General features: G+C 40.4%; 1 protein-coding gene across 7 annotated transcripts in view; it reads left to right on the top strand.

Moving 5' to 3' along the window:
• FAM227A (family with sequence similarity 227 member A) overlaps positions 1–14868 on the top strand; it is a 1098330-nt gene that overhangs the window by 871330 nt on the left and 212132 nt on the right. For all 7 annotated transcript variants that reach the window (XM_044067984.1, XM_044067970.1, XM_044067965.1 and 4 more), the window contains one exon: positions 7199–7320. In XM_044067984.1, coding sequence (XP_043923919.1) covers positions 7199–7320 — 122 coding nt within the window. The remainder of the gene's footprint in view (positions 1–7198; positions 7321–14868) is intronic.

The raw sequence follows: 14868 nt of genomic DNA, 5'->3' as shown, positions 1-14868 counted from the left end.
GTAAAAAAAAAAAAAAAAAAAAAAATTTTTAATCAATTTTTTTTTTTGGTTTTAATGTTTTTATGTAACAATTACTACTGTTTATATTTGTTTCTGTAAATACTACCCTAAAACGATTTTCATTATGCTACATTTATTAAGAGTAGTTCATCTTCTGTAAAAAAAAAAAAAAAAAAAAAAAAAAAAATTTTTAATCAATTTTTTTTGGTTTTAATGTTTTTATGTAACAATTACTACTGTTTATATTTGTTTCTGTAAATCCTCCATTAATGTTTTTTTTATGTTTTCCTGGAGCTTTTCTCCCCGGGCCTCTACTGAAAATGGACATGTATCCAGTTAGACTAGCCCAGTCAACAAATGTAAAATAAAATAAAAAAATAAATAAATAAATAAAGCCAGCAATCTCCCAGTGTTCCATCCAGATGTTCAGAACCAGAGAGCATACTCTGGACTTGCATAGATAGCTCAGGTACTATCTTGACATAACTAAGTATTTTAGAAAAGCAGATCAGCTGTTTATATCTTATGATGGGACAAATAAAGGACAACCCATGTCAAAACAGACTATTTCCACATGGTTGCCCTCAGCTATTGCTTTTTATTATTCCCAGCATGTCAGATCTATCCCAGGCGGTATTAAGGCACATTCTACTAGAGCCTTGGATTTTAAAATGGCATACTGGAAAGGGGTGTACTCTAGAAGCATTCTAGAGGCATCAACTTAATCCTCTGCACATACTTTTACACAGTGTTGCAAACTAGATTCCTTTTCCAGGACCAGGACTGGCTTTGTTAGGACCATTTCTTAAGGGTTCTTGGACCCTTATCGTTCCTCCTCCCAGGTTGGATAGGCATTGGTTATCAACCCATATATTCAAAGGCTATTGCAGAGGTGAGAATGATGAACATAGTACAGTTGTGTAAGTTGCATTTTCCATCACAGTACATGTTCAAATTCCTAACTGCTAAGGTAGCTGCACCCACCAGCCACTCCCCTACTTCTGTATGTAGTTATTTATTGAGATATAAAGTTATTTATTTGTTACTGTTTATATCTTTCAGAGGATCATGATGAATAAGCTCTTTCTATCTGAATGGTTAAGAAAGTCCTGCAATTGTCTACACCCTAACTGCTAATTCCTCTCCTGGGGACTAGCCAATCAGCAGTCAGAGTTTAAGTGTGGAAGTGAGTCAGAGCTTTGTGAAGCTGGCTGATTGTTATATTCTGGCTAAGCGCAACCCATATAGCCAAAGGCAACTGCAGTAGTGAGGAATCTGAACATCCACTGTTATGATAAGGCCAACTTACACAACCATACTTACTTTAAATGTCCACAGGCAACTAAAGTGTTATCCTGACAAGAGTAAAACTATCAAAAAAACAACGTTTTGTTACTTTCCAGGATAAGAAGTTGGAAGGCCATGATTCAAAGTAAATCATCTCTAAATGGATTTCCTTGGCAATTTCCTTTTGTTATTCCTTTCATGGGAAATCCCTTCCAGGCCAAATTAAAGCCCATTCCATCAGAGCAGTAGCATTTTCAAGTGCCTTTTCATGGGTCTAGATCCATTTTTAAAGCAACTACATGGACTTCCATTCACATTTTTAGTAAGCATTATAAAATCGATGCTTTCTCCATATCCAGGACTGGCCTCACCAGATCTAGTCTACAAAATATTCAGGATTCCAGTTCCACTACCTTGTCCTCTTCTCAGGCACTTACTAAATAGCTTTGGGAATCTTCCCATATGCAACAAATACTGAAACAGTGATCAGTGAAGGGCACAGTACACTTGTGCAGGAACTTACCCTAATAGTAGATGTCCAATTAGATTACTGTTGCTATATGAACATCCTCCCCCATCCTTCTTCTGTTTTATATATATTCTTTCCCTTTCTTCTGGCCAAGGTGGACCTAATTACATTTCCCCCTTTCATATTTGTCAGACAAAAACTCACTTTATTACATCTACCTTTCCGGCCTGAGGTAAGAACGTCCTGAGGATTTTCATGTCTCTAAGTCCCTTATGCACCAATTCCCGATCTCATTCTTGGGGCATATGTCAGGCATTTAGTATGAGAGGAAGGCACCCAAGCTTTGGTATACTGGCCAGACATACAGTATTCTTGGCAGGGTATTCCCTTATGCAATAAATAGTGAAACAGTAATCTAACTGGACATCTACTGTTATGGTAAGTTCTTATACAAGTATACCTTCTCACTTCCCAGCCCAGTTTCATGGTTTGCCGAGAGAGAAAATATAGAACCCATGGGGTTATGGGGTTTTGTGAAATGGATCAGGCAGTGGTTTTGTTGACAATCACACCTTCCATGTGTGCCTTACTTATCAGGACAGCATCTGGTGCAACCCTGTCTACTTGACTGATGGTGTCCCTTTTTATTAGAATGACTAAATGACCAGTATTATTTTGCATTACTGTGACTTGATATGTGGAAATGGTAACATATCTGCAACCTTAGACACTTGCAAAGCCAGGTTATGTTCTGATAATTTTTAATGGCAGCAATACTTTCACCCTCAGACCTTCTTTCATCATAGCAGTCTACCAGCACTGCTCTCCTTGGAGGTTCCACATGTGCACAGTAATCATATTAATCTTTTTCATGGCCTGTTGCCCATGTTATATTTGGTCTCATTTTATGGTGCTCTGAGCTCCTTTCAAGATGCTAAATAGAAGTGGGAAAATTAACTTCAGGTCTCATGGATAAAGAAATACAAACTTCCTTAAAATCTGTGGAGCAAGTTTACATATGCACTAATTTTGTCTCTTATATGTATTAAGAGTTGAACTTCTGGAAGTACACCCCTGAGCATTTTAGGGTTAGATGTAGATGTGGTCAACTTAATAACCAAATATCCCAGGCTGTGCCTACAAATGGTCACTTATGATCAGTGTACGACCCAGTAAACAAATATAAATAAATATTGATTACTTTTCTGTGCTCTGGAGATGTACCCATACAAATTTATCTGGGACTGAGTGTGGTCAGCTACTACTAGAGCTGCTCATAATTCCATTCCACTACTGACAGCACAGATATTTTGGCTTCTGGGTCCATCCCATACACAGGACAATTTGAAGAAGGAATCATTACACTGGTTATAATAAGTTCCAGTTGTTACTACAATGGTATTATTTTGCCAACAGAAGTGCATTCCAGAGGATGTTACTAGATATTTGCATTCTTATGTATCCTGGTTAAGGAGTTCACAGGAGACCAAAAGTTTTAATTGCCATGATAACAGAAGTTAGTCTACCTTTAGCATTGTTGAAACAATTTCTTGTAAACATTTTTGGTTTGTATTTTTTATTTCTTTGTTATTGGTTTGTGGTTCTAATAAACACTGCTATTTCATAATAATAATAACAACACTATTCTTAATGCGCACATAGAAAGGAGAAATATCAGCATGTGGTCAAAGCAATCACACTTCTTGCGTCCAATCAAATGAGTAAGTAAATTAAATAAATAAATAAAGCAAGTAATTAAGTAGGCCATAAGCATGGTAATACAAGAACCTATGAACCTATCATTGGCCACACTGTGCTGTAAGCTGCCCCACTTTGAGGTTTGGATATTTCACATTTTAATGTTAATGTAACAATTCTTATAGCTTGGTGAGTTGATTACAACAATTAAAACACAGCTTCCATCTTTACGAAAACCTTAGACAATATGCCTTACATAACTACTGGATAAATTAGGAAATACCTTTTAGCATCAACCTGGAAAATATACAGAGATTGGGTATACCATCAACAGACTATTTTATTTGGCAATATATTTATACTGCATTTTTTCCAACAAAGTATGTAGTTTTATTTAAGTATTATGATGTGATGTGGCTGCAAAATACATTTGAATCACTAATGATTTATCTTCAGTTTCTTATTTTCTGTCCTTCCCTAGGCTCAAGAAACTCTCCAACAAAGTAACCATCTTCAAAAGAGAAGGTTTACAACTGCTAAGAATTATATAATTTGCATAAATTAACTTTGTGTTTATACAAGACATTACTTTCAGCAACAATTCATTAATGGATTTTAAACCAGTTTCCCATTGAGTAGTGTGTCTTCTTTGCAGCTCACATGTAAATGTTATTGTTGTGTCTTTCGGCTTTTCCTGGTTAGGGGTCGCTACAGCGGAACTCCAGTCCACTAATGATTGGCAGTAGATTTTTACATGCTGAGTTGCCAGCCCTGACACACAACCTTCAACGAAGGTATGCCCATTCACACATGTCTCCACACAGAATACGCTCTAGCTGAGAATCGAACAGGACAACGTCTTACTGTGAGGCGGCAACGCTACCGCAGTTGTAGTTTAATCCAACAAACAGAAAATCAGTGAAAAAGACTTAAACTAATGCCTTTTTCTGACTGAAGTTGGCCTACATTTGTAACCGAAATATGTCAACCAGCATTGATAGCATTGCTGCTAACATTTATGCCACCTTTCTATGTGACTGGATAGCATGAATAACTCTATTAAATAAGATAAGGCTCATAAGGAAAGACTCAAAACATATTTGGTCAGAGGCACTTGTTGGTCCAGCAGCACTGACACTAGCAAAGCATGGTGAAGACTTAGATTCAGGTCCCAAATGAGAAATAACACTATCCTATGACTTCGAAATACCGAGACTTGTAATACCGATCCCAGAAATGCTGAAAAAAAGACCAAAACCACAGGAGAACAGCAAATGTCAAACACTGCTTTTCCTTTTAAAGTATTTTTTTTTTGCAGGTTGACAAGTTCCCTTACATCCCCAGACTTATATATGTGATGACCCTCCACTGGACCTGTAATCAAGGAGCCTCAATCCTCACCACTGACAACAGTGGGGGATGTTCACTGAGAGGATGACAAGTACACACACAGTATTTCCAGATGCAGCTCTCTGTATGAAGTGCAATTTTCCTTAAGAGCACAAAGAGACCACAGTCAGTCTGGGGCTGATTTCTTCCTCTTCCTCTTCCTCCAGATCCCCAATAAGACTCCCCACTGGCACAGCTATAGTGTTGAGATCTCAGCTGAGTGACCAAGCCAAGACCTCCAGTACCCTCTCTGTCTAACCAGTGCTTCATGTCCCTGCCCAAGTAGCTGACACACACACACTCTTTGAGGTTTGATTTACACAAACACACCTAGGAAAGGCTGGCACAGGTTTAACAGATATGCCCCCTTCTGCCTAGACTATAAGGTAGTTACAACTGCCACCAGTCACACCTTATTGGCTACTTTAAGGCCCTTCACAAAGGGTGACCAATTTTACTGTGTTATATTAATATTAACACAAATGGTAGTTTGACCAAGAGCAAGGCTATTAGGAGTGCTCCACACAGTATCACCAAATAAATATGCAGGTACTCTCCAAAACTTAAAGGTTTATGTATACTTAATAATAAATAATAAAAGAACAAGACAATACTAAATATATATTCACAGTGGCATCAGAGTTCAAAACCACAGGAAATATTTAAAACAACATTGCACGACAGTCTCAAATAAATAAAGAAAAATATTTAAAATAAGCTTCACTATATTCATGACTGAATCTAAGATAATTATACTACAACTTAAGAAATTACTAATAGAGCAAGGCAGATGTGGTGAATGGATCTTCTATTTGGTGACAGGATGAAAAATGCTCTGTCTCACTAAGAGACTTCTCAAAATAATATCTAAAATATTACTGCTGGGATAGCTTGCAGAATGCCATCACCTTTTGTCATCTGACCCTAATTCCCAGGTAAAACAACCATTGATGAAGCTGGCAGTATTTAGTATCTACCTGTAAAAATATACAGAAAAGGGCTTCTCCTCAGATCTCTGGCAGATGCTGGAAGCCATAAAACAGTTGCATTCCTTCATGCTTTCAAGACTAGTAATTAGTTCACCCTAAAGACAATACAGAAAGTTTCCTAGTACAAGCATTGTGTCTCTTGCTGCACTGAAAACTGAAAGATACCATATTTTATGGCCTAGCCATAAAGTAATTTAATTTCAGTTTTTTTTTTTTTGAAGTTTGATGGATTGAAGTATTCAAGTTTCTACTGTTAAAATATATACATTTAAACAGTTACAATAATGCATGTACATTTCTGCTCTCCTCCAGTAGGGTACACCATGGATCCACTTTAATCACAAGCATTTTATAAATACCTTTTTAACACACACATCTGCACAAGCAGTTTGATATACACATAACATACAGTTCTAATACATTTGTAACACAAGCATCTTATATCAGTCATTTCGGTATTCACCAATGACATATAATTATTTACAAAATTCCAGCTAGCTGGGCTGTTAAGCTGGCAGTACCTCCTTTTGTCGCAACATATATAGGGTCTGTATTAGCATGTCGACAGGGCTGTTCATCGAATGGCCTTACATCGACACATATAAAATGAAATCCCAGAATCTCGAATGGCCACAATATCATTTTTTTCCCAGGGGAAAAAATCGCTAGGCCAACAACAAACAACCCAAACTGACAGACCAAATAAAGTGGGGGGGGCTTCATCCCCCATACCCCCCCTACTTAAATATACCAACTCCGAGATTGCACTACAGTGGAGGAAATGGCAAATTCCTGACAACGTCCCAGCAATTTTTTCCCTGGGGAAAAAAATCTCTATTGTGACCGTTTGAGATTTTGGCATTTCGTTTTATATGTGTCGACGTAAGGGCATTCAATGAACAGCCCTGTCAACATGCTAATATAGACCCTATATATAATGTATACCAACTCTGAGATTGCCATACCTTGGGGGAAAAAAAGGAAATACTCTGAATAACAGCAATCTAGGACATAGTAAATATAAGTCCACATATCTGGTCATTTTCAGTCACTGCATTCTTATATTTATACTAATGAGTCTCAGCATTTCAAAAGGTTAACAGTAATTGGCCTAGCCTTCATGAATATGTTAAAGGCAGTAGATTATCTAATAGTTTAGTTTTGACTAGAAGTATATACAGCTAAAACAAACAGCCTTCAGTATTAATTCAATGTGTGTCCACAGCAGAGAAATGCCACTGACAGAGGTCAGACTATAAATTTTTCATGTTTGCACATGTGCTATACTCATTATTTCTGGCATACCTGTCTGTTCTTTTCACATTTGCTTTCTAAAGTCCTAAATGCATAAATTCTTCTACTGCAGGGAAACTGAACCAAGTACAGCACTCCATGACTGAGGTGGCAGAATCAAAACAGGATTCTTCTAACACTCTTCAGTCTAGAAAAGAAGTGCCAAAACCAGGATCTACAGCAAACATCAAAGAGGTAATAACTCCAAGGGCAATGAAGGTTACAGCAGCTCATTCTTATGCTTAATAGATACCAAATAATTTTTGTTTCTTCTATAGATTTAAATGTTACACATTCAAATGCTCTGTGCACTGTTCCTACTTAAGACAGGGATAATTGCATACAAAAACTGCAAGTATCATAGGTTCATAGGTAGGTACTAGGCTATCAGCCCAAGGCCTATGTAAGCCTAGCCAACAAGGTTCCCTGGCTTACGCCATCCAAGAAAGTTATTTTCCTGTGCCACTGTCGAGCAGAGACACAGAAGTGATTGCCAGGGTGTATTTCCTATCCACTCATCAAGATTTTTCTTGAAGAGTGCTAATGAAGAACTTTGCTTGACATAGATGGGTAGCCTGTTCCAGGGTATGGGAAGTCTCTAGGACAGGAATCTATCCCTCCAGCATGTCCTGTTTATTGTGGTGACAAGGTTTAGGTCCCTAGAGCGTGTAGCTCGAAGGGATTGGGATTTCTTTAGGTGTAGCATGTCCAACAGCTCTGGGTTTGACATAGCTTTATATGTTAGGCAGAGATCACCTCGGAGTAGGCGATATGCTATGGAGTAAAGCTGGAGTTTTTTGAGGTGGTCAGTGTAGGGCATTTGTTTGAGGCTAGTAATCCTCTTTGTGAGGTACTTCTGTGGCCTTTCCAGCTGCTGCAGTTGTCTTGTGAGGTACATTCCAAAAGGGGCGTTGTACTCTATAATGGGTCTAATGAGTGTCGAGTAGAGGGGAACAATGACCTCTTTTTTCCTGGATGAGAACCCTTTTATGATGAGATGTGCCATGTAGAAGGACTTCCTGACTACTGTGGCGATGTGACTATCAAAGGAGAGACTACTGTCCACCTGGGTCCCAAGGTTTGTTATCACATATTCGGTGTTAAGTAGATTGCTGCTTATGTGGTAGTTCATGGGTACAGAGTTTTTAGCAAAGGGGATGACACTGCATTTTTTGGCATTGAGATTGAGGCCATGGCTCTGACACCAGGCATCTGTCTCAGCGAGGCCCTTCTGTAGGATGTCCACATCATTTGGGGACTTGACTATGGCTCCTAGTTTGCAGTCATCTGCAAACTTCATTAGCCAGAGGCCTTCTGTGTTAGCCTGTACTTCAGAGAAGTAGATACCAAACAGGAGAGGTCCCAGGACAGAACCATGTGGTACTCCACTTGTCACTGCTTTGAGGTCAGATTTGGAGTCTGCAACTTTTACAGTGTGGGTTCTGTCAGTGAGCCATTTGGCAACCCATCTTGTGACATAGGGATTTATACCTAGTTTAGTGAGTTTAGCTATAATTCCAGAATGGGGGATGGTGTCGAAAGCCTTGGCAAGGTCAAGATAGGCTGTGTGAACCAACTTACCCTCATCTACGGCTTTGGTGACTGCCTCAAAGCAGTCGATCAGGTTCAGGAGGCATGATCTGCCTTTCACAAACCCAAACTGGGTGGAATCCAGAGTTTGGAAGTTACCAATGTCTTTGTTTATGAGTTCCATTATGATACGTTCCATGACCTTGCAGACCAGGCTCATCAGGCTAATAGGTCCATAGTTCCCAGGATCAGTGGTCGCTCCCACTTTGTGGAGTGGGATAACTGTTGCTGTGTGCCATTCAGTGGGCACAAAGCCTGATGTGAGGCTTTTATTGAACATGGTGCTTAAGTGGGGAGCCAGTTCGTTCTGAAGTTCGTGTAAAACGCAACCTGGGATGTTGTCCAGTCCCATGGATGCTGTGTTTTTGGCTTTAGAGAGTGCAGCTTTTACCTGCATAGTTGTGATTACAGGGACTCTGCATTCTTCCTGTATAGATATGGGCCCTTTAGGGGGTGAGAGGGGGGTAAAGTTAGCACTGAACCTATCTGCCAGGATGTTGGCAATATCAGTTGGTTCTGTAATTTTCTTGCCTTTGTGCTGTAACTCAGAGCAGATCTGAGTGTTGCCATCAAGATTCTTGGTGTAGCTATAGAATGCTTTGTGGTTGTCCTTGGAATTAGTGGCGATTTTGTTTTCATAGCTAGCTTTGGAGGATCTTATAAGGGATCTCAGCTTCTTACTGAAGGGATTGGGATTTCTTTAGGTGTAGCATGTCCAACAGCTCTGGGTTTGACATAGCTTTATATGTTAGGCAGAGATCACCTCGGAGTAGGCGATATGCTATGGAGTAAAGCTGGAGTTTTTTGAGGCGGTCAGTGTAGGGCATTTGTTTGAGGCTAGTAATCCTCTTTGTGAGATGGATCTTGAGGGAGCTCCTCCACTCATGGGATTTTACTCTCTTTTGCAACAGTTTCTTCCTTCTGTTGTACAGTTTGTTTATGGCAGGGGACCACCAGATTGGCTTCCTTTTTTTGGAGGATAGCATCTTGGTTCTGTTTGGGATAGCACGATCCATGCACTTGTGTAAGTGCTTATAGAGTGCATTTCTGTAGGATTCAGCAATTGTAACTGTATTGTCCATCTGCATGGGTGTCATGAAATTCACCACTTCTGTTTTAAGAAGCATGAAGCTGGCTTTGGAGAAATGTTTTACTGTGGTTTCCTTAATGGGTGGTGGGGGCGGAATGTGGATATCAAGGGTGATTAGCTTATGGTCGGATCAGACCAAGGAGGAGTTGACTTCAGGTGTGGAACACTGGTCACTCATGTTGGTAATGACTAGATATAGGATATTGTTGCCCCTGGTGGGGGTGTGGATAAGTTGATCCAGGGCATTTGTGTTTATGAATTCCAGAAAGTGTTGAGCTAAGGAGTTGGTACACAAGTAGTTTTCCCAGTTAACGGTGGGGTAGTTGAAGTCACCCATTATTATGGTGTTTGGTTGATATTTTCCAGTACATCAAGAAAAGAGGAGTGGGAATCCTGGGGCATGGTGGGGGATCTGTAGCAAGCTACAATTTGGATTGCAGTTTTGCCCAGAGTTAGTTGCATTTGGATAACCTTGGATGCATTATGCTGAGCAACTAGCCTGGAGGTGTGGATATCCTTAATGAATATGGACACACCTCCGCCTTTGGTATTTCGGTCCAGGTTACATGGCCAAAAAGTGTGGTATGAGTTATAGCCTGGTAGTGTAGGGGTGCTGTCTGGAGCCTTGAACCAGGTCTCAGTTACTGCACAGATATTAAGGTTCTCCATTTTAAGGAGTGCCTCGAGTGAGTGCATTTTGAGATTTAGACTTCTAGCATTGAGTAGCATTAATCTCAGTTTTTGCTTGCCTGTTCCTGTTATGGTGGTGAATTTGTTATTTGAACCTTGCCTAAAAAAGGCATTATAGGGGCAGCAAGAGCCTTAGCCAATATCCGGAATCCCAGGGGTGTCAGGTGCAGGCCATCTGTGGCAAAGCATTGTGGTCTGTCGACCATGTCATCCCAAGCAGACAGATACTGGAAGCCCTTAGAATGACACCAAAAGCTTAGCCAATTGTTGAAGTCAATCATTTTGTCCTTGTACTGCGGTATCATTCTGGGCGATGGCAGAATGCTACTCAGGGCTAGGGTCATACCTGCCTGGGCTAGAAGATCGGAGAGCTCTTCCATGTCTCTTTTCATGTAGTCCAGGGAGGTACGTCTCGGGTCATTCACACCAACATGGACAATGACAGAGTCATATATGTACTTGTTGTGGAATGACCTGAGTGCGTGGGTTATGTGGCGGATCCTGGCACCCGACAGGCAGCTGACAGTAACCTTCTCCTTGTTTAGCCTGTGAGTGGGACATCAGTGTGCCGGACTCAGAATTAGTTCAAAATGATGTGAAGATTACTGATCCTCCAGACATTGCCAACATACTGGCTGACAGGTTCAGTGCAAATTCCCCCCCCTCCCCCCCTAAAGGAGAGATATCTATACCAAATGATTGTAGCCCCCCAAACATCTCTAACGCCCAGGTGAGAACTGCTCTCTCCAAGGCAAAGAACACAGCATCCATGGGACCTGATGGTGTCCCCGGCTGTGTGCTCCGTGAACTCAACGAGGAATTAAACCCACAGTTAGGACAGCTGTTTAATCTTAGTCTCACCTCCGGATACGTACCCAGGGAGTGGCGCACATCGACTGTGGTCCCACTCCACAAAGGCGGTGCCTCCACCGACCCTGGAAATTACCGTCCCATTAGCTTGACAAGCCTTATCTGCAAAGCCATGGAGAGGATCATAATGGATCTCATAAATAAAGACATAGGGAACTTGCAGACTTTGGATCCAAGCCAGTTTGGCTTTGTCAAAGGCAGATCATGCCTTTTAAACTTGGTTGACTTTTTCGAAACAGTCACCAAGGCCATTGATGAGGGAAAGGCAGTCCATACAGCCTACCTAGACCTGGCGAAGGCTTTTGATACAATACCTCACTCGGGTATCATTGAAAAACTCATCAACTTAAATGTAAACTCATACATTACAAGATGGGTTGCAAACTGGCTGAGTGACAGAACCCACAGGGTCAGAGTTGCTGGCGCCATGTCAGACTCAAAGCCTGTCACAAGTGGTGTCCCACAGGGCTCAGTCCTGGGCCCACTCTTGTTTGGCATCTACTTTTCTGAAGTACAAGCAAACACAGGAGGGTTATGGCTGACAAAGTTTGCAGATGACTGCAAACTGGCCGTAGTTGAAAACACATCCAACACAGATATCCTTCAGAAGGGTCTCACAGAAATGGATAACTGGTGCCAGAGCCATGGCCTAAAGTTAAATGCCAAGAAATGCATAGTCATACCCTTCGGGAAAAATAAGGTTACCCCTAGCTACCATATAGGTGGCAATCCCTGAACACAGAAGAAGTTATTAGGGACCTGGGAACCCAGGTTGACAGTAGCCTTTCATTCGACACTCATATTGCTAAAGTAGTTAGGAAGACCTTCTACATTGCCCACCTTATCATGAAGGGATTCACATCTAGATCAAGGGAAGTCATAGTCTCCCTATACTCATCACTCATCAGACCAATGATCGAGTACAATGCCCCATTCGGAATGTATCTGACCCGACACTTGCAGCAGCTGGAGAGGCCACAAAAGTTCCTCACCAAAAGGATAAAGGGTCTCAAAAATCTGTCTTATGCTGCCCGACTGAAAGAACTCCAGTTATATTCAGTTGCTTACCGCTTGCTCAGAGGTGATCTATGCCTGACATACAAGGCCATGTCAAACACAGATTTGATGAACATGCTTCATCTCAAAAAATCTAGATCCCTCAGAGCCACAAGGGCGGGAGACTTAAACCTCGACACGGTTATTAATAGGACGTGCTGGAGGGATAGATTTATCACCCAAAGACTCCCTATGCTGTGGAACAAAATCCTGGTTTATGTGAGGCAGAGCACCTCGCTGGCCTTGTTCAAGAGGAATCTTGACCAATGGATGGGAGATCGCAGATACACCCCAGGGGTTACCTCAGTGTCACTGCTCGACAGAGGCACAGCAAAATAATGGGCATAGTTTCTCCAAACTAAAGGGGTGGCGTAAGCCACAAAACTATGGGCTAGGCTTATAAATGCCCTCGGGCAGATAGCCTAGTATGAACCTATGAACCTATGAACCTATGAACTATAGAGTCACCTATAACTAGTGTGTTGGGTACGTTGTTTTGCCTTATTGGCTGTGGTTGAGTGGCACACTGAGTCTGTGGGCTATGTGTCATTTGGGTTGTGTTGGGGGATGGAGGTTGCTTACGTTTCTGCTTTGGAGGTCTCTGTTGCTTAGACAGATTATTATTGAGAGCCTCCGCAAATGTTGTTGTGTTACTATGTGTGGATTTTGGTGGTGTAGATTTACTGAGACTATGTGATGTGTGTGGTGTGGTGCAAATGTTTACCTTCTCCTCATGACTGTCAAGTTCAGTCTTGGTTGGAGAGAGCTTTACCTCCAACTTGGCTAGATAAGTGCATACTCACAGGTTGTAGTGTTGGGTGGTAGGAGGAGAGGGTTGTCTGTGTACATGAGGCAATTTCTACATTGCCTCAAGAAGCCCAGAATAATCAGATAGACAGGAGAGAACACTGGGAGCTGACCCTTGGACATGCCTGAATAAAAAAATATTTTCGTCTAGATAAGTGAGGAAAGTGAGTACAAGAGCTGTTTTTCTCTAAGCAAGTGAGAAAAGTAAGTACAAAAACTGTTTTCCTCTAGGTAATGAGGAAGATTGAGCGCTATAGTAATTAGTAGCTTATTTAGTGCTTACAAGTTCTGAACAAGTGCTGAGCGTGAATAAGCAAATTTAAGTGCTAAAACTAAGAATCTGTATCTGCACTAAATGAGTTACAGGACAGAAACAAGTGGAAGTGCAGGCTTTCAAATCAGAAAGTTGAGAGAGATGGAAGAGATTGGCCAAACGGCCAATAACTATAATTTCTGGGCCAGAACCACTCCTTATGTGGTAGACAGGTTACCTAGTGCTTACCACTCCCACTGATAAGCTAGAAGGCTTCCCTCCAACACAGAAAGGCTTGGAGGGCTCAGAAGCTTACATACAGTCCTGGATACAGCAAATCTGTATCTGGAACACTAGTTACAGGAAAGGTAGGAAACAGGCTTACATATTTTTTTTTACAGAAAAGTAGCAAAAACAGTAATAAAAACAATTCACATGCATTGCAAGCTAGCACACTTGAGTATGTAGCAATATTAGACCAAACACAGTTAAAAAAATGCAATTAAATTAAAAAGGACTAAAAGCAAGTGCAGAAAGAGTTTATTAGGTAGAATGTGGTAAAGAGATGGGACTGGGGGAGTGTCCCAGATCAAATCTACAGTGGGGCGGGCAACTGCAAAAGCCACCAAATTTAAACTACAAACCAAAAATAGGGAGAGTGGGTGGGACAAAACAGTTTCAAAAGACATCTAAGCAACAACTAACAGTACAAACTATAAAACCAAAAAAATATACTCAGCTTTGTATATTTGCAGATCAGTCTCTCAGAACAGTGAGACAACAGTTTCAACAGAGATCTGAGCAACAATTAGCAAACTCTATAACCAAAAAAATATATACTCAGCTCTGAATATTTGCAGATAGTCTGGAAGGCAGTCCCTCAGAACATAGGTTCCATCCAGCAATTATATATATATAATATATATAATTTATATATAAATATATAATCCAGCAATTTTTATGCTTTATTTGCCTCTATAACTAGACCATTATTTAAGTGTGAAAATACACCTTCGGAGACATGTCACAGCAAGACCATTTGAAATTTGTATAGATTATCTACCCTGAAAAACCTGTTAACAGGATTTCTGTATATTTTACTGTGACACTGTATTGTATATCTGTCTTTTTAATACACACAATCATTTTATTACATAATCTGCCCTGTGATTGCAGATTTGGCTTATTTTTGGTAGATAAAGTTTCCTGCATTATTTATTTACTTGTGTATCATATATTATACTAGTATAATGTACTATATGTTATTTATTTACTTGTGTATCATATATTATACTAGTATAATGTACTATATGTTATTTACTTGTGTATCATATATTATACTAGTATAATGTACTATATGTTATTTACTTGTGTATCATATATTATA

This window comes from Protopterus annectens, chromosome 1.part0, assembly GCF_019279795.1.
Source record: "Protopterus annectens isolate FY-2018-M chromosome 1.part0, PAN1.0, whole genome shotgun sequence".
NCBI lineage: Eukaryota > Metazoa > Chordata > Ceratodontiformes > Protopteridae > Protopterus > Protopterus annectens.
Note: the sequence above shows the minus strand (reverse complement) of the source record. Positions and strands in the feature narration are given on the sequence as shown.